Raw genomic sequence first — 25,593 nt, 5'->3', positions numbered from 1 at the left:
ATCAGATGACAAGGGTCACATATTCTGTTTATGAACTTCCTTATGAACATAAACATTAGCCTTGTCACTGTGAAGGACTTTTAATTCAATGGAAGCGTCACACTGTAAATTGTTCACGACAACCATTCATAATGCACTGCTCTTCATGGATGTATCCGATTAAAATAATGTGCAATGGCATGCGAACGTCTCTCCATAGACGTCACTTTGATCTCGATGCATTACCGAAGCGCTAAACAAATTTTAAGGCATTTTTCTAACACCTCGAAAAGGAGCAAATTGGTACAAGAATTCAGTCATAACTTTTTACTTGTTAAAGATACGTCGAAAAAACCTTCACCATTGCATTTCTCGTGAAATTCTAGCTCATTTTGATATGTCGCACGACCCCCTTCCCATTTAAAATTCTGAAGTTGAATTCAAGATGGCGGACATCAAGATGGCCGCCGACCGTGTGGTGGCATCAATGTGGTTCTCCCTTGGCCAGATAACGATTGGTCATCGCCAATTTCAAATTCCATGCCGCAGTGGCCTTGTACTGAGGGTGTTAAGTGACTTATTGAGCCACCCTGAAGATTCCAAAAAACTTAAAATAGTTCAAAATTCCTGAAAAATGTTGATTAGGTATAGTCACCGGTAATGAAAATGGGGCACCTATATCCTGAAATATGCACTATCTTGCATAACGTTATGTGTGTAGCATAACCCTACGGCGATATCAGAACTTACCATTGGAAATTTGCTATTAAAATCCACTCCTCGCCGTATAGTTAGGCAGCAATCTTTTATTCAAGTTATCCACAGTCAAACTCGGCAATTTTGTCTGTGAGGATCATCTTATATACTGAAAATAATCTTTCAACGAAAACACAATAGTCAGTGATGCAAACTTCAATGCTGAAATGTTAGTTTGCAAGGCGTGATGGCCACAAGCACCGAAGTGACGCGAAAGTGAGCAAGACCACACAGATCAGACGACTTTGGATCGTACAGGTAACAGTGGCACCAGACATTTTGCTTTGTTTAGAGCTTTGAAAATCACCATGGACTTGGAGTGAGAGAAAATCGACAGAGAGCACGTTAGAAACACGTTCGTCATTGAATTTTTTCGTGACCAAACAAAGCAAATGCTTCTGTGCGACATAAAAATCCTGTAAAACCTTGAAAAAAAAACAACCTAAAAACAGGCTTGTTTTAGGCACATAAACAGAAAATAGGTTCTAACAAGAAAAATAGTTTTTTAGGCACTATAAAACTTCATCAGTTGTTGCATTTTTTAACGAAACACTGACATAACTTATTATTTCTCACATAGCTGTAAAGGGAAAAATAGGTTAAAAACAAAAAATCCGAGGTCTACTTATGAGACAAAATTAGAAGTGAAGAAATTCCAAATAATTGAACGGCCGAAGCAGTAGCGGAAGAAATTCAAAATTATCAGTTAAATTTGAATCAACATGCTCTGAGCATGCCAGACAGCAGTTTGCCTCGAGAATTATTAAATTACGGGCCAAAGGGAGAAATAAATTCAGAAGGACCATATCGCCCATGCAATGATCATTTTTTGTAGTCTCTGGCTTTGGCTACCCAGACCTGCAAGGGAAAGAAGAAGATTAAAAAATTGAAAATTTATAAGGGGATGAACCTTCTTGTTCAATATGAGAAAGTTTTTGAGGTATATGCATATACAGAAAGTTTAAAAAAATAAACGATAATTCAAGGAAAGGTTACAATATTCATTTGTCGAATAATATAAATATATGAAGTCTTATGTATCAGAGACAGAAATGAAACACATGTAAACCTTCATGTATTTATATTATTACAAATAATGATAATTTATTGTGTGTAATTTGTTTGCAGTAATATTTCCATCAGAAAACAACTGTAACTCAGCTACTTTAAAAAAATAAGTTTCCTAACACTAATAGTGTTAATATTTTAGTTCTGTATCGCAGTGTTCCGAACATCATGGTGGATAATTTATAGAAGTTCTCCATCGCATTACAGGTTGCCCAGATGGAGAAGTGTACAACACATGCGGGAGCGCATGTCCTACTACGTGTGCTGACGTCACTTCAACGTTATACTTCAAACCCTGCGTGAAGAAGTGCGTATGTGGGTGCTTCTGTAAATCTGGACTCGTACGACAGAATGCAGACGGGACAGGTCCCTGCGTCCATCCACAACAGTGTTTCAAGAGCATAAGTATGAATGAGTGAACGAGTTATTTTTTTTGTGTCTTCTTATCTATAATCCCTAACTGAAATTTAAAGAAGGGGTGTAAAAAGCCTCTTGAGAAAGGTTGTAAAGGACCTGCAAATAACATACCCAACACATAAAAAAAGATAGGGTACCAGCGGCGTGCCCAAGTGGGAGCTGGGGTTCATAACTCACTTGCCCTAGTATTCCCAAAGAAAAGAACGTCAAAGATAGGAAAAAAATGGTAAAATGAGAACTGACTAGAAAATAAGTGTACGTAACCTCCCCTTTTTTAAAATCCTGCGCTCGCCACTGAAGGGTGCACTAAAAACTCCCTTAGAAGAGGAGGTATCCAAAAAAACGGAATTTTGTCACCTTGTTTTATTTTGACCGTACATTTTGACCGTACATGTTGTAGGTACATTCAGGTAAGCATGTCTACTCTAGTCACCTTCAAAGTATTGTCCATGTGCTTTAATGCAATTGTCCCAACGTTTATCCCACTGTTGAATACAGTTTCGAAACTCCTCTGGCGCAATACTCTTCAAGGTTTTGTCCGTAATGTCTTTGAACTTATTGACGTCATGGAATCGCTTCCCTTTCACATTCCTCTTCATCCGCGGGAACAAAAAAAAGTCACAGGGCGCTAAATCGGGTGTACCGGGGATGGGGCACAAGCACCTTGCTGTTCTTTGCCAAGAACTGTCACACTGACATGGTCGTGTGGACTGGGGCGTTGTCATGGTGCAGTAACCACATTCCACTTCTCCACAGTTCTGGACGCTTCCGTCGCACACTTTCAAGCAATCTTCTCAAGACATTCAGGTAAAATTGCTGGTTCACTGTTTGTCCTTGGGGAACAAATTCCCTGTGGACAATTTCATTCACATCAAAGAAACGAATCAACATTGTTTTCACATTGAATAGAACTTGACGTGCTTTCTTGGGACGTGTTGAATTTGGAGTCTTCCACTGGCTGGATGCTTGTTTTGATTCAGGATCGTACCCATAGCACCAGGACTCATCCCCAGTCACAATTCGTTTGAGAAAATTTGGGTCCTTGTGCAGTTCAGCCTTCAAGTCGCGACAAACATTCACTCGATTCTTTCTCTGCTCCTCTGACAGCAAGCGAGGCACAAATTTAGCAGACACCCGTCTCATCTTCAAATCGTCAGTTAAAATGCGCTGGCAGGTACTCCAGGACAACTCAACTTCTTCAGAAATTTGTTCGATGGTCTTTCGACGATCTTCATTAATGACATCTCGAACTTTTCCAATGTTTTCTTCAGTTCTGCCTGTCGAAGGACGGCCAGGTCTTGGCAAGTCTTCAGTTGACATGTCGCCATCTTTGAACCGAGAAAACCAGTCGTAGAATTGTGTATTTCCCAAAGCAGCTTCATTAAAAGCTTGGCGAAGCATAATAACGGTCTCAGCAGCGGTTTTTCCCAACAAGAAACAAAATTTAACACAGGTCCTTTGCTCCTTGTGGTCCGCCATCTCAACAATCACTCAAAAATCGCCAGACTCTTGCCGCAACACCACAAACAATGCAACACTACGAACGAACCGCTCAGCACAGAATAATGCCAACTTGCAGATTGATGCAAGATATCCCATACTAATGACACCTAGCGGCACAAGCCGTAACTACATCGGTAATCCGTGCAACATTATGATTCCTGTTTTTTGGGTACCTCTCAAGAAACAAATAACATTTGTTAATGCACTGTCATCATCTCCCAACATGGAGGATAAGGAGTTGGGAAGGTTAAAAAGTTTGTCCGAGAATAGTAAAATCAGCACATTGGATAAGAATATGCCAAACATTTAAAAGTAGCATAACATACACGCCACATTTGAGGGTTTAGCCCTTGCAGTAAATGACCGCGGGTGTTGCTAAGCCAAAAGAGAGATTCACCAATAAAGTATTATCTAACATTGTAACCTTGAAATCACAGGTTGGACCTTGCAAATTACATGAGGTATTAACATGGGCGTATCTTGGGTTCTAACCTTTGGGGAAGAGTCGATCTTGGGGCTTCACTTTGGGAGAGCGAGAATCGAAAAGTTTTCCAGTCCATAAAAATATGATACAGGACTATTTTCCTAATTTGTGAAATAATAAAATTTTAGAAAATAATTTTTGAAACATCCTTATTTCTATACCTCATCATTCATATGTGACACGTGGCTCATATGTTTATTTCTTTGGTTGTTTTGTTTTTCTCTGTTACTATTCTTGTCATATCGTGAGTTAGATTTAACCTCACTTGTCAGGTTGCTACTTTTTGTTCCTTTTTCATATTATTTTTTATATTACTTTAACACATTATATTATTGTACCTGATTCTATTGATTGCATATTCTGTGTAACAAACAATATGATAATACAAGACACTGTAAATGGGTATTTCTTGTAGTGTCATGTCTTTAAATAAATAAATAAACTTGTAAATTGTAATATATCTGAAAATTTTGGAGAGACAAGTGCCCTCCTTGCTCCCGCCAAGTTACGCTTATGGGTATTAATGTCTCTCTTTTGTTCTACGTAAGAAATATATCTATATGCGAATGATCTTGGTATTCACAGCAGCCTGCACCATCGCCCACGAGGAGTGCAGCCCCTGCGGCTGCGAGATGAAATGCACGATGTCGGGTGGTATCCGGCCCTCGTGCCCCGTGGTATGCAAACAAGCCTGTGCGTGCAAGAGGGGATACGCACGGTTCGGCGACAGATGCATCCCTGCAAATTCTTGTCCAAGAGGTAAGTTATGTTATTAAGCCAGTGTATTATTAAATATGAAAATCGACAGTTTCCATTTTGTTGGTTGTTCATGACATTATATTATACAATTTGTAAGCAAGGTTCTGTTAATGGCGTCAAGTTGTGTATGGGTAATGTCACATGACTAAACCGAGACCCGTCATTGGCTAGGTAGTTCAATTGGTGGCAAGCGTGCTCCTAGCTGTAGTCGGGACTGAAAAGGGTAATCATAATATTTATTGGAATTTTTTTGCTGCAAGAAATGCATTTTGTCCGTCTTGTGGCTTCCAGAAATCACCATATTTCTTCATCTTCAATATTAACGTCACTAATTAAATGTCTAAATGTCACATGTGCCCGATGGACTGCAAGCATACACAAATATCATACGGCATTGACACTAATTAATTATTCTAATGTTACAAAATTCCCTTGCATCATACACGATTTCTGAATTCGTAACAAATAAACTTGCTTGACGATTTTCTAATTGAAATTATTATTTCAGTATTGTTGATTGATTTGATGTTAAAAATATTGATTCAACAGAACTGTGGTTATTTGATCCTAATCACAAGTCACAAGCCTCTTAGGAAAGGAAAACCTAATTTGAGTCAGAAAATCGAAATATTTTGAATGATTTATGTATGTAAATCAACAGCCTCGTTGACTTACTTGACTTAATTCCTTTTGCTCCATCAGGAGCATAGGGCTTGAGTGAAACGCCTCCATTTGACTCTGTAACGTGCCAACTCCTTGACCTCTATCCATGTTTTTCCTTTCTCGGCTGCTTCTTCTTCTCTTCCATGTCTTCTTCGGACGTCCTATTTTCCACGATCCTTGGGGGTTCCAGTGTAAGGCTGCTTTCTCTATTGCTCCAGTTGGTTTTCGTAAGGTGTGTCCTAACCAACTGCATTTCCTTCTTTTTATTTGGGTTGCAATTGGCTGTTGTTTAGTTTTTCTCCATAGTTCTTCATTTCTGGCCATTTTATGTTGAGGATACGCCTGAGACAGCGATTAATAAAGGTTCGTATCCTTTTTGTGTTAGCTTGTGTGGTTTTCTCAAGCATACAGTAAAACTGATTTTACATTTGTATTGAAAATCCTTATTTTTGTCTTTCTAGAAATATTGCAGGCTTTCCAAATGTGATACAGTTGTATAAATGCCACATTGGCTTTCTTGGTTCTATTTTGTATGTCTTCATCTGAACCTCCTTCTTTTGTTATGACACTTTCTAAGTATGTAAATGACTCTATTTGTTCAACCAGCTCATGACAAACATTCAATTTTTCATTTCTTCTTGCATTGACTCTCATTTCTTTAGTCTTGTTCACATTAATAGTGAGTCCTGCTATCTTCGCTTCCTCCTGTAGTATTTTTAGTTTCTCCTTCATGTCGCTAAGTTTTTGTGCTAATAAGCAGATGTCATTCGCAAAATCTAAATCTTCTAGTCTATCTTTGAGTAGTCCCCATTGTATTCCTCTTTTCCTGCAGCCCATCGTTTTCTTCATAACTACATGCAGTACTAGCAGAAATATTGTCGGAGATAGAATGCAACCCTGTCTCACTCCATTTGTAACATCTATGTATTCTGTAAGCTGTCCTTCATGTAGGATTTTACATCTGAAACCTTCGTACATATCTTTCATTAGGTTTAATATCTTCGTTGGAATACCATAGTCTGCTAGTGTCTGCCACATGACTCTTCTGTTTAGTGAGTCAAAAGCCTTTTCAAAATCGATGAATGTAAGATGGATTGCCATTCACTGTATTGTTCCGGAATTATTATTAGAGTATTTATTAAATCGACACAACTACATTGTCTGCGGAAACGAGGTTATTCTTTCCTCAACCTTGATTCTACAACATCCTTCACTCTATTTAAGATTATTCTCGATAGTATCTTGCTTGGTATACTTAGCAAAGTAATTCCTCTCCAGTTTTTACAGTTAATTGTATCTCCCTTTTTTTGGCAAGCAACTATTATACCTTCTCTCCATTCTAATGGAACTTTTTCTTCATTCCATATTTTCTCTAACATCGATTGTAATAGGTCGATGGAAGCCTCGATAGCCTGCAGTAATGAAGTTTCCAGAGTGTAGTTCGTGGACGAGAGGTCAGTACTTTCACGAAATGCCACAGTCTACATTCCTGTATACTTAGAAGAGAAATTTCCTGTGCTTAATTTTAAATGTGCTACTTATCCTCAGGGGTTTCCGGCCGGTCGTGTGACGGAGGGGAAATCTTCCTGAACTGCGGTAAGCCCTGTCCAACCACTTGCTTCAACTATGACTCGACGGATTCCTGCTGGAGGCGCTGCTCCAGGGGCTGCTTCTGCAGGAAGGGCCTCGTCCGACAATTTGAGGATGGCACAGGACCCTGTATACCACTGGACAAATGTCACGGTAAAATTTAATTATTTCACCGATATACTTGGTATTGAATCATTCTTCATATTTTAACTCGCCTTCAAATGTATGTCAAGCCTTCGTGTGCTGAAGCTAGGAATATAGAAACAAATTTCGGAATAGGGCGGGGGAAGGGGGCTGAACCAAATCTCAGAAATAATAATATAAATGTTTGAATTAATTCGTTATTTTTTTTAGATCTATTCATTATATGTAAATGAATTACTAATGTATTGTTATTATTACATGAACAGGTCGAAAGAAGGTACAAGAATAGTGATATAATAGCAAGTATATTCATTATCAAGGGGGCCTCCCTGATGGCGCAGTGGTAGCGTCGTCGCCTTGTAAGGGGTCTCGGGTTCGATACCCAATGGAGGCACATGATACAGTGGTTCAGATCCCACTTTAAACCGTAGGTTCAGTCCCGATTAGCCTTACTGTGCATAAAGCGGACTTAAAACACCAACTCAAATCAACATATTCATTATCAAGCTTGCTTACATTAAAGATCGTCAAAAGTTTCATAAAAACAACTGTTCTGGCAAGGAAATTAATGTCATAAAAAACTGAATATTTATTGAATAACAACAAAAAAGGATATTAGAGCCGGTTGATGAAAGGTAAAGTCCCTGATGAATATTTTAGACATATTATTGTAAGTAGTAGTGTGCATAAATCTTTGGTACATCATTCGAAGCTGTATGATCCCAATATAACCCTTGCGTTTGAGTAAGTTCGATGGAAATAAACTAACCTTCCACAAATACAACAAATGCTATTAAAAGTATATTTTAATTATTTTATTTTAGAACTTGGCAAGTCTTTCGGGGGATGGTACGGATCCCCTGGAGCCCCTTTGGTGTGCACAGAAAATATCCATTGCGGCAAGGTTAAATTGCTCGCACACGTATCCAGGCTGCGCTGATCCGACCAGAATCCTCGACGAAGTATTCAATTCAACTGGTCAGGTCTGGTCGGTTCGGTGCGTGAAAAGGGTGCGTGCCAACCCCGTGTGTGCAACTTTGCAGAACGACTCGGAACGTTTGGTTGACCTTTTGGTTGCTGTAGTGAGCATTGGACATCGTTCGTCTCTTAGCTTGGTTCCTGCAACTCACTTGACATTGAAGAAAGCTAATTTAAGAGATGCATACTTATTTATATTTTACCAAAATGGTTGGGAAAAATCACATTCATATCATGAAAATACTCTTACTCATACAATACGGGGATAAGCTCCTTAGCTAAAACAAAACTGAAGACAGGAGCCTAACAAGAAAATGAAATATGTCTGTTAATAAGTTCCTCACTCAATTTTCAAAACTAGTACAGTCAGAAATTCCTTAACAAGATCTAAAACTATACTGCCGTAGACAGAGCCCACTGGGTTATACGTCAAAACATCGACGCAAAAACATCGACAACAGAAACATCGCCTACATTTCATCGACAGTACAAAACATCGACAGCACAAAACATCGACAGTACAAAACATCGACGGCAAAAACATCGACGCCAAAAACATCGACAGCAAAAACATCGACGGCAAAAACATCGACAGCAAAAACATCGACGGCAAAATCATCGACACCAAAAACATCGACGGCAAAAACATCGACACCAAAAACATCGACGGCACAAAACATCGACGCCAAAAACATCGACACCAAAAACATCGGCACCAAAAAACATCGACGGTAAAAACATCGACAGCAAAAACATCGACAGCAAAAACATCGACACCAAAAACATCGACAACAAAAACATCGACGGCAAAAATATCGACACCAAAAACATCGACGGCAAAAACATCGACACCAAAAACATCAACGGCAAAAACAACGACACCAAAAACACCGACACCAAAAACATCGACGGCAAAAACATCGACACCAAAAACATCGACACCAAAAACATCGACGGCAAAAACATCGACACAAAAAACATCGACGGCAAAAACATCGACACCAAAAACATCGACGGCAAAAACATCGACGGCAAAAACATCGACGCCAAAAACATCGACGCCAAAAATATCGACGGCAAAAACATCGACGGCAAAAACATCGACAGCAAAAACATCGACACCAAAAACATCGACGCCAAAAACATCGCTATTTTTTATCATTAAAGCCGTTAATTTATAATGCAGTCATGTTTTATTATTATTGGAGGAAGGCGGAAAGTAGGAGGAGCAGAGTAGAAAGACTGGGGTGAGTAACAGAATGGAAAGTAGAGGGGCTCTAAAACTCCAACTCGCCCAGGTGAAATTTATATCTTGATTCGCTCCATGAATAGGATTTTGTGTTGGATAATAGCATCATGAAGCTATAGCTCTTCTTTCTTTCGACCAAACATGCCAAACATTCGTCGATCTTTTTTTTAGATTTCTTATCAGCCATGGTTGTTGTGCAAGAGCGGCATTTTCATTGATTCGATTATTTCGCGCTGCACGCGCACCTTCTGACATCAAAACAATATTATTATTAGCACCTGATTCTTGCCTCAAAGCTCAAACAATGGAATCGTAAACAATGCGAAGTGTCATGCTTCCTTCTGCTTTCTAGCAAGCTGCTTTTAACTTCATTGACGGGATAGTTGTATGCTCGTTATATTGTGGATGTGGAAGAAATGTTCTTTTATGACTATGCTATGAACTGACTGAGGGTCCCTTTGCTTTACCTCCCCCCACCCACCTTCACACAGCAGACCCCTTGTGACAGCCACTGGACAGAAGCCTTCAAAACATCGTCTCTCACCAGGGTTTATCCGCAACTGATATCAATTCTGCCAGTCACACCAGAAGGGTTTGAAGAATTTTTGTCACAAATGTAGATTGTGCATGAAGTGTTTTTAACAAACAACGTGTTTTATTTTTTAAAAATACCCAGCCTTATATGAACTTAATAAAATAAGGAAAATAATTTAGCTGTCTGTAATTTTTTGCTAGTAGTTTGTCTTAGACATTAATATACAGGTTGTCGCCATACACGTAGGCGGATCTAGAACTTGTTTCTGAAATGATGTCCTCCTGCATCCACATATTTATAGGAAATTTTCACTAACACGTATCAGTTCCTCTTTCGAAATTGCTTCAATAAATTTCTTCATATTTTCTTTCAATTCTTCTGATATATGGCTTCCGGTATAAAAGCTTGGTAGCTCGCCACGATGACGTTAGAAATATGTCTGTTTCTTGTGCAAAGCGCCGGAGAGATTTCTGAGGAGTATGTTTCAATCGTGTTCCAACGTCATCTAGTTTATCCTCAGTAAGCACATGCCGTTTTACCTTAACAAGAGCAGACCCTATTTTCCTAAATTTGTTCACAAGTAACAGATCACTGTCTCTGTGTGAAACAGGAACATCTGGGAATTCTGCTGCAAAACACATTCTAACTTCCCTACAAGAATTCGTAATGACGTAAGAGTCGTATATAAAAATTCGTTGTTTAAAATTGTACGGATAGCGTGGCATTATTAGACTGCAGAAAGAACAGGTAATACATAAACTAAAACAAAACAATCTAAAACACTTGTTAACAATTTAACACTTCACAAACACGTGCAAACTGGACAACAGCTGTCTGGATACTGAAGCACGGATGTGTCCAATGTCAAGGTCAGCGTACAGTTGTGGGTTTAAATGCCGGCAGATGTTCTTACTTTCCGACGCGCTAGCCGCCGCCCAACGGCCACCTCAGCCGTGAAAGGCAGTGTATACGTATATCCTTATCGCTAAAAATTCCGAGAGAGAGAAATACGACGTTATGAAATCAAGGAGTTAACAAACTATGAATTAGAAATATTAAAATTAAGCTCGACACCCAGGTAGTCTGGCAATAAGACTGTTGCCTTGTAACCAAGTGTACCCGTGTTCGATCCCTGATGGGGGTACATTTCATTAAGTGGCTCGATTTCCACTATAAAATACTGCAATTTGTGCAAAAGTCAGCACGCTTGGGCAAGTTAATGCTCTTCGGAGTCTTAGGAGTATGCCTACATTCCCCAAGCGTGCTGATTTTTGCACCGTATTGCAGTATTTAGTTAGTTGGATTTATATTAACCTCATTTCTGAGGTTAGAAAATAATTTGTGCACTGTCATAGTAGCCCATTTCGATTCCACCATGTGAAAGCAGAAGAGCTATATGTGAAGAGAATATTAAAATTATGATTTATTAATTTCTAAATTAAGGGAAGGCTTTACTAATTGTTAATTGGATTTGGCCGTTTCAATTCAGAAAGTTCCGAATTTATGAACTACGGAAAGCTGAAACGTTCAAAATTGCCTTTAACGAACTTTATAAGCTTTGTGTTATTCATTAACAGTTAAATGCAGTGGAGGCGATTGGGTTACAAATGGGTGGGGGGGGGGGCAAGAACAATTTACTTTCTCTTCGTACATACGGTTTAGCATAATGCGGGGGCAAAAGCGGCAAAAAGTGTGGGGGGGGGCATCTGCCCCCCCTTGCCAACCTAATCGCCGCCACTGCACTAATCGAGAATCAAAAAGTTGTTCCATCCCTTAAAAATAATGTCCAGGACTATTTTGTTAAATAACTGTTACATTTGAGGGAATAAATACAGCACTCAACCTCCAGTTACCAATCCCAATCCCAAGGTAACCCATGATTTGCTGCAAAGTAGAAAAATGATCTTTCACATTTAACTAGTGGCGGAGATTATGGTGGCGTGGGGGGACAGTTGCACCATCTCATACATTTTGCCACATTTTCTCTCGCACTATGCTAAACCTTACGTACCAAGGGAAAGTAAACTGTCCTTGTCCCCCCCCCCCCCCCAGTTTTGGAAACCAATCGCCGCCACATTTGGACATCATTTTGCCACGAATTATCTATTTTTTTGTTTGACGAGGAATTTCTCTATCCAAGTTCATGGGCGTAACTTGGAATCTAACTTTAGGGGGGTCACAATCGAACTTGCCGCTTAAGTTTTTGGGGAGGATTAAAAAGTTTTCTAGGCCATAAAAATAGCGTCCAAGATTATTTTTATTTTGTGAAACAACTGTCACATTTGTGAAATCATAAAAATTGCTCCTCTGGCCCGAAGAGGTCGATAAAAGTACCATTGACTTGTAAATTTTAATAAACCTGAAAATTTTAGACGGCCAATGGCCCACTTGCTTCTGCGATTCTCATTTGCAAAAGCAGTTTTCTGCTATAGCCTTTACTTCAGTTACTTTTGTGTTTGAGACTATTTCCTGATGTCAAATATTTACAGAAAGAATTTATGACTGTCGTAGCATTCGCACAGCAAGCCCATCTTGTTACAGATAGGATCCTTAAAGGAATAAGTTTCTATCCTGCATCTCTTAAGATGCTTTCGAAGATAATATGCCTTGTTGGACTACTTGCAATTAAGCTATATATGTATTGCATTATTAAAAAAAAGATCACACTGTTTAAATTATATGTGACTTTAAATTAATCTCTCAGGTTCAGATTCAAAACAACTACACATATATATACACAATATATACTGAGCTTGAGCCTCGAAATCTCTTGGCTACAGTTAAACATGGAGGTGGTGGCGTTATTGTCTGGGGCTGTATGTCAGCCTCAGGTGTTGGAGAACTCGTCTTTATTGAGGGAACTATGGATAGATTTGTCTATTTGGATATTCTGAAGAACAATTTGCAGCAGAGTATCGATCATTTGGGTCATGGGAATGATTTTTACTTCCAGCAGGACAACGACCCTAAACATCCTTTGGTTGTTATATAATACTCCCCACACACTCAAAACTCCACCTCAGTCCCCCGACCTTAACCCCATTGAACATCTTTGGAGCCATTTGGAAACCAGACTCCGAAAACATGACATAACAAGCAAGAATAGACTGAAAGAGGTCATTTTGCATGAGCGGCACAATATTACATCTGAAATAACCACGCCTCTTGTTCATTCTATGCAAAAGAGACTGACAGCTGTTCTCCATAAGAGAGGAATGCACACTAAATTCTGACGACATGGTATTTGTTTCTTTCTTTTCTTCAAAGTGAACTTTTATGTTGGTGTATGAATACTTTTGTCCAGCCAAAGATGCGGGTATTGAGAATGTATTGTATTTTATTTTTCTACAAGCAGCATCTGATATTTATTTTTGTTGTCAATATACTGTTTGGTGCATACATGGTACAGCATTAACAGTTTTGACTTCCTTATTGTTTTCCTAGCTGCTGCAATTCGTCCTTTCAGTTCCACTGTATGATTACTTTTGTCCATCACTGTATATTAAGAGCCCGGTCTCTGGCACCGTGAGCGATCAACAAGGTAATTTTTCTCGTGTGACCCACGAAGGGTTAATCGGAACTGAATCTATAGTTTAAATAATCCATACCACTGTGCAACTATCCTCCACCGGGGATCGAACCTCGGACCCCTTGAATCAAATACAACAGCAGTACTGATACACAGTGAAGGCGCTTCGTCGTGCGACACCCGGGGAAAATGTCTGGAGAGGAAGGGGGCAAGGCAATATTGCAAGGGGGCAGTTGTATTACTTGCACACGATGTGTACCAGTGCATGTACCAAAAGAAATCACTACGGAAAAGTCAAGTTGTGTATTGGTCCTTTCGGTCTCCTGCATCTAATAAACAAGGAATAACAATAATCGGTGGTCTTTTCATCTTTCACACGGAGGAGCCTTCCTTTCCCTTTCCCCCGATGACAAACGCTGCCGGCGAGAAGTCATAAATGGTTACCAGAAACTAAACAATCACGTTCACTGCGCAATCTCATTGTTTGTAATTTTATCAATAATAATAATAATAATAATAATAACGTCTTTATTGAGAGGGCGTGTCTCGGCCTCGCGGACCGTTCTTACAACAATGACCATTATACATTGGTAGCACGGTAGCACTATAAGTTGGAAACTTGAGTTCGCTCATTACACATTGTTCGTTTCACTGAAACACTTTATAATTTAGGGTAGCCAATCTCAAAATATTCGGGATTAAATCTGAATTCATTAGTGTGGAAAACTTTGTCAAAAACTGATTTTCCCGTCGATGTTTTTGGTGTCGATGTTTTTACCGTCGATGTTTTTACCGTCGATGTTTTTGCCGTCGATGTTTTTGATGTCGATGTTTTGCCGTCGATGTTTTTACCGTCGATGTTTTTGCCGTCGATGTTTTTACCGTCGATGTTTTTGATGTCGATGTTTTTGCCGTCGATGTTTTTGGTGTCGATGTTTTTGGTGTCGATGTTTTTGATGTCGATGTTTTTGGCGTCGATGTTTTTGCCGTCGATGTTTTTGGCGTCGATGTTTTTGCCGTCGATGTTTTTACCGTCGATGTTTTTGCCGTCGATGTTTTTGCCGTCGATGTTTTTACCGTCGATGTTTTTGCCTTCGATGTTTTTGCCGTCGATGTTTTTGGTGTCGATGATTTTGCCGTCGATGTTTTTGGTGTCGATGTTTTTGCCGTCGATGATTTTGCCGTCGATGTTTTGTACTGTCGATGTTTTGTGCCGTCGATGTTTTGTACCGTCGATGTTTTGTTGGCGATGTTTTGTCGGCGATGATTTGACGCTACACCCTCGCTGCGTACCTACTGTCTCCGGTAAAAGCTCAGGCGGCAAGGAAATACTCAGCACACATAGGACAACACATCTTCACAGAGGATTATACTGGACGTGGATCGAGGCGCCAGAGCCTCGTTGGCCTGTAAGACTTCAGTTTCCGGGTGTTGTTCAGAAAGGGTCACTCACCCCTTATGCCACAATTCTTAGATTGATCATTTTTTTTTTTAATTTCTACTTATGTATTCTCGAACGATTTCTTAACGAGTATCCATTTATCTGCCCTCAGCCTGCCCTGCACACGAGCTGTACTTGCCTGCGGGTAGACCCTGTGATAGAACATGCAACGATTTCCGCACTTTTTCCATGCGGAAAGACCTTTGTGATGCTGGTTGTTACTGCGAAGAGGGTTACGTACGTGAGCTTCCCAACGGACAATGCATTCCAAAGGAGATGTGCCCTGTAGGTAGGTACATTCCTATCATCTATAAATCAAATCTATTTTATGTTGTAAACAGAATCATAGATTTCTAACATCTCGAGATTGCTAACTTACAATATGCTTTAATCGCGTAACAAGCCAACTTTCAAAGTCTAAACGATAAGTCTTTCGGTACATGCTGGTCCTCAGCAAACTATATATTAGAACTTGTAATCGACTTCTGATTTTATTATTTTCCTTTGTTTTCTGCCACTTTTGAGTAATCGTGAAGAAAGGTGATGGAAATGTGAAGAAAGAAGATGGAATTGGTGAAAGGTCAATGCTTCACAGAGGATTATACTGGCTGTGCCAGACGACAGAGCCTCGTTAGTCTGCATTATGAAGACCAGCGTGTGCTGCATGGAAGAGCTTGACATTTGGATATCTTCAAAAAGAGTCCCGAATATGCATTTGCAATGAAAGATTACACTTATGTTATAGACTTCACCTAATCTATCGCAAGTCGTGGTTTGTTTTACCTTTATATATTCTTGGAAACTGTAAGAGGCTATGTAGTTGGTTAATGGCAAATCTGTTGAATGTCATTGTTGATTTTCTGGATGACTTATTTACTCTCTACCTCTAGCTTGTCCAGCTTACGAAAAATACATGAGTTGTGGAACAGCTTGTGAGACAACGTGCGAAAACCAAAATTCGATGCAGATATGTTCGTTGAATTGTGTCCCAGGTTGTTTCTGTGAAGAGGGATATGTCCGCAAAACCCCTGGTGGTGTGTTACGTTTAGGCCGTTCGCCGGCTTAAACTGCTTGGCTGCAAGAGGATGTGTGTATGAAGGATGGAATAAATTACGCTCATTGCTCCTTACCAATATTTAATAGAATCTCACAAGTGAGGGGGGGAGAGATCACGCACGAGCCAACGAGATATGTAAACACTGACAATGATAAGACCCAAAGTGTCACCACTGTACCTGACTTCCTTCGCGGTTCCTCGGCTGGGTCACGACGCGGCGCTCTATCGGTCCATCGAAGGCGTCATCAGTGGGTTCGCCCAAACCTTTTAAATGGACCGACTTGACACTGTCACTCGCAACACACCTCGCGCTTCGCTCCCTCGACCAAGACTCTCCCGGCGACCTCTCGTCACCCGGGGACTGCTGGCGTTTTTGATTACACAGCATTTTATTTCCGGCTCGTGACATGCCACCTCCCCCTGAAAAGAAATGGGATTGGCCAGGGGACAATCACATTTCTTTACTGACAAAAAATATTAAGATATGATTAAATATGTACAACGACCAGTTCCCTGAATAAATGATTACACCCCGTATATAACATGATTCGTCGTAGGGCAGTAGGCAAGTAGCCTATGTAGTGCACTGTAGAACATAACAATAATAATACACTAATTGAAGTGTAACACTTTTCTGTCATGTATTCCGAAGCGGATGAAACCAAAATTGGCAATTAAGGTAGTCTCAGCGGCATCTCATCGCACGACGTGCATGTACGTGGCACTGTGAAAACACTTGAATAAATATGTCACTGGTAACACAGATCCGAAGATAAGTTAGTAGGTCTCAAATGTTGAAAAGAATACACAAATAAGTTGATGGGAGACAAAATATGTTCACAAGAAAAGTTCAGGAACAATATTAATTCGATGCGAAATCTGCTTGCCACTTATGGATGACTTCTGGATGTACTCTGGAGAAATGACTTCACCTTATATCTATGAGAAGGTACATTAGTGATGACACAACAAATGATGATCACTATCAGTGTTTAATATGTCATAAAATAAAATTTTGAGCGTGAACAGGAGCAATTGGTAAATTTCATCAGGGTGTAAAAAATAATATTAGATACATAGTATGCATTCAATTATAGCAAAACACAATGAAAAGTCTTCAGAAAAAATAAATGGAAGTGAGAGTATCAAATATGTAATGACAGTTAATGTAAATATGTGTCATAAAAATGGCAGATGTAATAATAAGAGGTAGGGACTTGATTTGGTATTTCTGTCCAAATCGTGTGAGTTGTGTGTGGTATCAGTAAAAAAAATGTGTTTCTGTGTGAGAGTTTGGTCGGTTTTTAACGATGCAGCGCTCTCAGTTCGCTTCATCGATAGCTGGGACACATCTGCACAATAAACATTTAGAAATTAACATGCTGTCATATATTAATGAGATTGGTAATATTGCCGTTTATATGTAAGAAGTTATATGAATTGAAGAAATATGAAGAGAAAAGGTGGATAAGACGTTGGCCTATACATGCTCTGTAAAGGCTTTTGGCGTGTTGAAGGTAGTTATAAATTATTGAAAAGTCACAAAATGAGAATTTTACAGCGAATGGTGCATAGTATTGTCTCCGCCAACAGTGAGAACACGTGAGCTCTCTTCCCATATGCAGTGGCTATATTCATCGCGTTCGTGCTCTTTGTTTACGTACACAAAATGCTGCCGAAGCAGAAGATCGTGTTGCTACGGTGTCGTCTTCAGAATTCCATCCTACTCTGTATGAAATCACATCATAAAGTGACGTCACGATGCCAAAAGGTCGGCACAATCTTGTATGAGAAAGAAAAAAAAATGTTGCGGCGAGTGCTGTCGCGTGTACGAGATATATTTAATTTTCTTCTTGTTCTGCGAGTTATTGGTGCAGAGAAAACATAGCAGAATTTATAAGAAAAAGCATAGTTTATACGCGTTATTCAGCGTGGTAAAATATATAGTTGAGGAGTTGTTACTATTTCTGTTCGAATTTTCGTCGCGGCAAGGAACTATGAAGGATGATGATGATGATGATTGTCTTCGTTAGGAAGTAGCTGTTTTATACTGCCAGTGTTTCAATGTTTCTTGCAGTGTTGTCAACTTCTGATATATAAAGTTCACTAGTTGTGAATTCTTCCAGATAAAGTCCCTCTAGAGTTCGAGGGATATCCGCTTGCACTCCTGAATGTAACTTTAAGGCATTCACATTATCATCTTCTGTACGTGGTCGATAGAGAGTTACCGTTTGTGGTGTGTAAAGTTTCATCCTGACCGACGCTGCCTTTTGTTCAAACCGTTTTCCTTGCTTGATCCCTTCAATTCTATAATGGTTTTTGTCAAGTCGCTCGATTACTGTGAAGGGGCCTTCGTACTTGCCTGAAAACGCTTTGGACGTCTTTGATAAGCGTCGATCGTTCCACAAAAGTATTTGATCGCCAGATTTAAACGCTGCTTGAGAATAGTGAGGATCAAGCCGTGCCTTGTCTGTTCTGTGGCGTTTGAGGAGATTATCTTGTGCAAATCGACGCGAAAGCTTCATGTGTTCCAGCCGTTCATAATTGCTCACATGCTGAGGCGGGGTTTGAAAAATCGCATCCGGTAAGTTGCGGGGATGATAACCCATCAGTAAATAGGTAGGTGAGTACCGTGCAGATGAATGCGGCGTGTTGTTGATAGCTGAGACCGCTGTTGGTAAGAAATTTGACCAATTATTGTGTTTGGCATTGACATAAAATTTGATCATTCCTTCCAGCGTTTGTTGCGTTTTTTCAACTAAGCCAAGGCTCTGATGAAATCCGGGGCTGACAAAGCTTAGTTCAATTTGGAATTTGTTGGCCAATTCTTTGAATAAATCTGAAGTTTGACCTGGAAGTTGGTCCACTATGATTTTTTCTGGAAAGCCAAATGGTAATATGATTTTCGTGTACAGAAAATCCGCCAGAACTTCAGCAGTGAGAGAATGTGTCGGTGCGGCTACTACGTAACGCGTGGCTGCGTCAGTGCACGTGATCACGTAGCGATGTCCCTCTGGTCCTGATGTGACATATGGACCACATTGGTCCAAGGCGATAATTTGGAAAGGTGTCAGAGAAGTCCTTGTTTGTAGTTCAAAGTGCTTTGGTTGGCGGGACTGCTTAAGTCGTGCACACTGTTCACATTCTTTGCATTTCTTGTAGATGAAGGATTTCTGAGAAGGAAAATAATAACGGTCCTTTGCATAGGCATATGTTTTATAGTATCCGAAATGATTGAGAGCGTGTGGAGAAGAGTGCACTTGTTCGAACCATATATCTTGTAATGCATGTGGGATGCAAGTGAGTAGTCTTTCCTGTTTGTCTGAACTTCGGGTCCTTCTGTAAATAATACCATCTAGGAGACGGAATTGCTGGCTGGTTCTGTCATATTTAGGGTCAGCTTCTTTACTTCCAATTAAATGTAGGTAAATATTTTTGAGAAAAGGGTCTGCTTGCTGTTCTTTGGCAAGGTCAAATTCACGTGTTCTCAAAACAGATACAATTTCATCTTCCAGGAGAGGAGAAAAAGCTTCATCTTGGATCCTCGTGTTACGGCTAATGGCGTCCGAGGCACTGTTGTCTGTTCCCTTTAGATGTTGAATGACGAAATCGTAGTCGGACAGAAATTGTGAAAAACGCCAAAGACGGCCTTTGAGGGTAGTTGATTGTCGTAAATTTTGAATACATTTGGAATCGGTGTGTAATATAAATCTTTTGAAAAGGATGTAGTGTCGGAATGCTTTTAAAGCAAAAATTATGCCAGAGAGTTCTAACATGTTTATATCTTGTTCTCTTTCCTTATCATTTAGTATCCTGCTTGCATATGCAATCGGCTTAACATTTCCTTGGGGGTCTTCGTGAGCAATGACAGCCCCTAGAGCTATTTTGCTACTATCCGTGTATATGTGAATAGGAAGAGAGGGATCGTATCTGGCTAATACTGGGCTCGTGATTAGTGAATGCTTTAAAGCATTGAATGCCTCGTTTTGTGCTTCTGTCCATCGAAATTTTCTCTCCTTCTTCAGCAGTTGTGTAAGAACTGATGCGTGTTTGGAAAAATGTGGAGAGTAACGACGGGAAAAATTTGCCAGGCCCAAAAATTGGCGTAAAGTCTTCTTGCTTGTAGGGGTCGGATACGACTTAACAGTTTCTAGCATTTTAGGTGAAATAGCACATCCTTTCTCGGATAAATGGTGTCCAAGATAGACAATATCATCGTACAGGAATTTTGCCTTTTTAGGAGCCAATTTTAATCCAGCGAGCCTAAGTCTTTCAAAAGTGTGACGCAATATCTTCAAGGAAGTGGGTATGTCGTCAGAGACTGCCAGGAGATCATCTGCATAGAAGAACAAATGGCGGTTGTCAACGACGTTGAGGGCTAAATTCAGCGCTATCGCTAACGCTGTTCCCGACGTGACAAATCCTTGTGGGGCATAATTAAAAGCGTAAGTCCCCATCTGCGGCACTTGAAAACTCACTTTTTCACGGCTACTTGGTGTGAGGCGTATCTGAAAATAAGCCGAGAGGATGTCCATAGATGAATAATATTTGAAACCTGCCGCCCTCTCTACAATGTCTATGAGATGAGGTGCCGGAAAACTTATCTTCTTGGCGACGGCGTTGATTCGACGAGCGTCGAAGCAGACGCGGTACGTGTTATTTGGTTTCTTCACAAGCAAAATAGGAGAATTCCAGCGTGGCGCTAAAATAGGAGAAACGACACCCTGTTGTAGCAGTTTCTTGATTTCTTCTTGCATGATTGGAAGTGTATGGGGTGGTATCCTGTGGGGTCGAGTGTACACTGGAGGCGAATCTCCTGTATCGATATCCAGTTCATACAGGGTGCAACTTCCTATATCGTCCTCTTTCCAACTAAAGACATCAGCGAACTCGTGTGTCAGTTCTAGTAGTTTATCTCGGTCTTCTTCACAGACGTTGGGGTTGATGTCGATCTTCGTTTTGTCGAAGTTGTTCCGAGATTCAGAAATGCGCTTTTGGAGTTCTTCAGAATTTTCCTTCAAAAAATGTCGATGTGGCTTCCTATCGTCGCTGTTATTTTCCTTTAGTGGGTTCCAGATAGGTTCCGTCCTTGCCTCGGCAGGACCGTTTGTGTCTCCCGTTTCCTGCTGGCCAATTATTTCCAAGACAGCATCAGCTTTCCCTATCGTCGTGAATGTCGGAATGGTAACTGGATCATTGGAAAAATTTGTAATGAGGACGTGTGGTTCGTGTTCATGCATGAGGGAGGTAGGGATGCAAGTTCCTTTAGGGGATGAAAATCTGGGAATGGGGTTTAATATATGGCTACTGTCGCTGGTTGTGCAATTTAGAAGCTGTACTTTTACCACCGCTTGTTCTCTAGGGTTTAGTTTTACTTCCTCCTGTGTTGTGTAGGTGGGTTGGATACACTGTTCTAAATGTTCCGTGGCGATTTTGGATAATTTGTGTACTTGTTCCTGAGCATTCTTTTCTCTTTGCAATTTCCAGGAGCCAAAACGAGTAATTTGCAAGGTTCGTCTACTTGTGTCTATGACGGCTCTATGTGCTGTTAGAAAATCATTTCCCAAAATGTTGAGGTTCCCTGACCCTTCATACAGAAGTGCCGTGTGCAGAAAAGGTTGATCGGCCAATTTGAAGTGTAAGTCGGTTTCGTTTGTTAGTGAAAATTTTGAATTGTTAAAAGCACTTAAGACATGAAATTTCTGTTTTACCTTGATATTTCGAGGTAAGTCTTGCCTGTTCATGACAGTTGTGGTACTACCTGAATCTAAAAGCATTGGTATTTGCTTGTTTCCTACAGTTATGTCAACGAAGAAAAGGTTGTTGATTTTTGTTAGAGGAAGTGTGATTTTCTGAAATTTTTCTGAAATTCCAGCGTTACCTTCCTGTGCACTGGCAAGTGAAGTAACAAGATTACGATTTTGCTTCTGTTTAGGTTTCTTCTTTCTCGCATGTCGTTCTTTCATTTCATCTGTACATTCGGAAACCGAGAACAGCTGTTTGAATTCGCCTTCAAATATCTCTTTGTCAGAATTTGCATGAGTGCAGAACGTAATACAGTCTATTTCATCAGGATGTTCTTCTAAAAATTGCTTCGCACATGAAAGGGCTATATTGGCTGCGGCTGCTGAGTCGAACCCGAAAGCACCTGTGGCTAGGTGTGGGAAAGCAATGGATCTTTGGCCTAAAGCTAAGAGTAAATTTAGGCAATTAACATAGCATTTTCGCAAAATTTCAGGGTCCTTGTTGTCTGGAGTGACGGAATGAAAAATATAATTAGCAGATAGATTGTACGCTGGGGTAACTCTGACGTCGCCAGGCTGTGTTTTGTTGAAGATTTGAAGTTCAACGTCCAGCTGCTGTCCGCATGCTCTAGAAAAAGCTAAAGCTACTCCGCCGATAGGTAGAAAATCAGGGTTGCAAGCTGAAACCAAAACATTTGCATCTGCTTTTGTGATATCAGCTGTTATGATGTTAATCTTGCTCGTGTGCGACGACAACCTGTGTCGTACTTTGCTCTCGGTTTCAGCGGGAGCCGTATCGCTCGAACTCTGTTCGGTCGTCTGTGAGCACTGAGCTTCGTGCTGACGAGAGAAAAATTTCTCGACTTCTTTAAGTAATTGAGAGCGCTGAGCGGCATATCCGATGAATTGAACGCCCTTTGCTTGCGAGCTGGAATGTGCTGACTGCCGCCTAGAGTTCAATTCCCTACGTACCTGATTTCTAAGATCGTCGTGATCTTTACGGAGAGCAAGAGTCATGGAGACTAAATTTTGTAAGACACATACGTTACCCTGTAATGCATCAAAAAGGCCTTGTTGATTTTTAGAGAGCTGGTTATGAACAATTTGTGATTCTGATATATGTGACGTCAAAGCAGGGTCTCTTAGCACTGTGTTAGGCATAGCTCTAACTTGCAAGAACGGATTGTTTGCACTAAAAGAATCGAGGGTGGTGAAATTGTTTCTCGCATGCGAATCCCTGAGAACTTCTTCCGCGGCTTTAATGAGCTCCTCGTTGGGAAATTTTGTGACTTCAGAAAACATAGTGATTGTTTCAATTGACGTGATTATTTTAATTTACTTATTGAAGGGGGGACCGGTAGCTATTTTGCCTATACTACGACAAAACCGGCGCACTAAACCACCATGTTACGTTTAGGCCGTTCGCCGGCTTAAACTGCTTGGCTGCAAGAGGATGTGTGTATGAAGGATGGAATAAATTACGCTCATTGCTCCTTACCAATATTTAATAGAATCTCACAAGTGAGGGGGGGAGAGATCACGCACGAGCCAACGAGATATGTAAACACTGACAATGATAAGACCCAAAGTGTCACCACTGTACCTGACTTCCTTCGCGGTTCCTCGGCTGGGTCACGACGCGGCGCTCTATCGGTCCATCGAAGGCGTCATCAGTGGGTTCGCCCAAACCTTTTAAATGGACCGACTTGACACTGTCACTCGCAACACACCTCGCGCTTCGCTCCCTCGACCAAGACTCTCCCGGCGACCTCTCGTCACCCGGGGACTGCTGGCGTTTTTGATTACACAGCATTTTATTTCCGGCTCGTGACAGGTGCATGCATTCCCAAACACCAGTGCCAAAAAAGTAAGTAGATTTAAGATTTTAAATTGTGTGAAATTATTCAAATATTTGATTTAAGATATAAACACTATGTTTTAAAAAAGATGCAGTACTGGATTGATTAGGCTTATTTTTACTTTGCCTTTCTTCCACTTTTGCCTGATCGCGAGGAAGAGGATGAGTGATGGTATGATGAAATTTATGAAGGGACACTCACAAAGAACACCCATGCCCAAGCTGGAATTCAAACCCGGGACCCCTGGAATTATAGCGCGATGTGCTAAGCACTCCGCCACGGGGGTCGGGTGCACTTCTGGAGTAGGATGGAAATATACTCGTATATGGTACACATGTTAGTATACACACAGTACAACTTATTGAAACATAAAATTATTTTTCATTGTCCATTAATTTTGCATCATTTATAAAACTTAATTTGTACATTTTGTACTGTAGATGTTGTGTTGGGCATATTAGTTAAACTTTGAAATATACATTTGTTACTGGTCTCCGATATGAATCATGCATTCATTGATTCTCCTGTATTATTTGTGCCTCTTCAACATAAATGCGATATCAGGTGTGTTTCTATGAGCAATATCATGGTTGACATTTTTTCCCCAATTTTGTTTGCAGCTTGCCCGGCTCACGAGAAGTACAGAAGTTGTGGTACAGCCTGTGAGACAACATGCGAGAATCAGTTCATACTCGTGCTATGCTCAAGGCGGTGTGTTCCTGGTTGCTTTTGCGAAAGTGGATATGTCCGCAAAACCACTGGAGGACCATGCATTCCACAAGAGCTGTGCCCGAAGAGTAAGTATGGCATTTCCACTGATCTTCATAATAATTCGTCACATTTGTTTGATATTTCTTCTTTTTAAACTATAACAACCAATTTTGGTACTGTTCTGGAATCTGATGTGCTTTCAGAAACAGCTATCTGCCCCATTTCGGACCAACTACCTTCAGAGGATGCAGCATCTAAATGAGAGTCTGGAAAAAGCGCGATACCATTTCGGTAAATATGCATCTTTGAAAAGTCCTTGTAGAAAAGACTAATATAAAAAATGGTGACGTATATCCAACGAGCTCAAACCAGAGAATCTTGGCTTCTGGAAAGTAATCCGGTAGTGAAAGCTAAAGGCTGTCAACCACGCAAGTGCTCGAGAAGGTTCCTTCCGGCCTGACAATTGACCCGCAAGAGCATATAGATCTGTTGGCCAAACTTCAGGCAAGACAATTTAGCGTCTCGGGAGTAAAACTTAATAACCCACAAAAGTATGAAACCGAGAAAAACGCAGGTGAAAATTCGTCAATTACATTGTGGCTTATGGGGTACCAAGATGTTCCCTTGTGTTTCTGGCAGTCACCGGCTGCTGAGGAACTTCATTCATTATTGTACAGCAACTGGAGACTGTGCAGCAACTAATTACAATATTAACTTAATTTTGAACGGAGAGTGGGTTATCAAGTTCTACTCTCGAACCGCTCAATTCACACCTCACTCGCTGAGTAGAGGAATTTTGAACACCGAATGGAAGACTGATTGATCCACTTTACTTCGCTTTTCTGCCACTTTTAGCTAATCGCGAAGATGAGGATGAATGGTAATAAGACGAATGAATGGACAATCACAAACTCACATGGACAGAACACAATGCAAGCCCTAGAGACGATTATACTGGCTTTGAGTCTAGGCGCCACAGCCTCATTGCTCTTCAACGTCCAGGTTGTACTACGTGTAAGAGAGATTGAAATGTGGGTGTCTTCAGAAAGAAATATCCCTTGCATCCCAATGCTGTGTGTTATATTGATGCTAAAAACAACACAATTGTATTATTTATTTTCCTTCGT

The 25,593-nt window shown here is 40.5% G+C and overlaps 1 protein-coding gene across 1 annotated transcript in view; it reads left to right on the top strand.

Annotated features, from left to right (window-relative positions):
* Positions 1-23,469: 23,469 nt before the first annotated feature.
* LOC145996791 (zonadhesin-like) overlaps positions 23,470-25,593 on the top strand; it is a 55,457-nt gene continuing 53,333 nt past the window's right edge. Inside the window, exons 1-2 of the mRNA XM_083133325.1 lie at positions 23,470-23,569; positions 24,376-24,552. Of these exons, the coding sequence (XP_082989451.1) occupies positions 23,470-23,569; positions 24,376-24,552 (277 nt within the window). The remainder of the gene's footprint in view (positions 23,570-24,375; positions 24,553-25,593) is intronic.

The sequence above is a fragment of the Lepisma saccharinum genome, chromosome 13, assembly GCF_977018435.1.
Source record: "Lepisma saccharinum chromosome 13, izLepSacc3.1, whole genome shotgun sequence".
Taxonomy (NCBI): domain Eukaryota; kingdom Metazoa; phylum Arthropoda; class Insecta; order Zygentoma; family Lepismatidae; genus Lepisma; species Lepisma saccharinum.
Note: the sequence above shows the minus strand (reverse complement) of the source record. Positions and strands in the feature narration are given on the sequence as shown.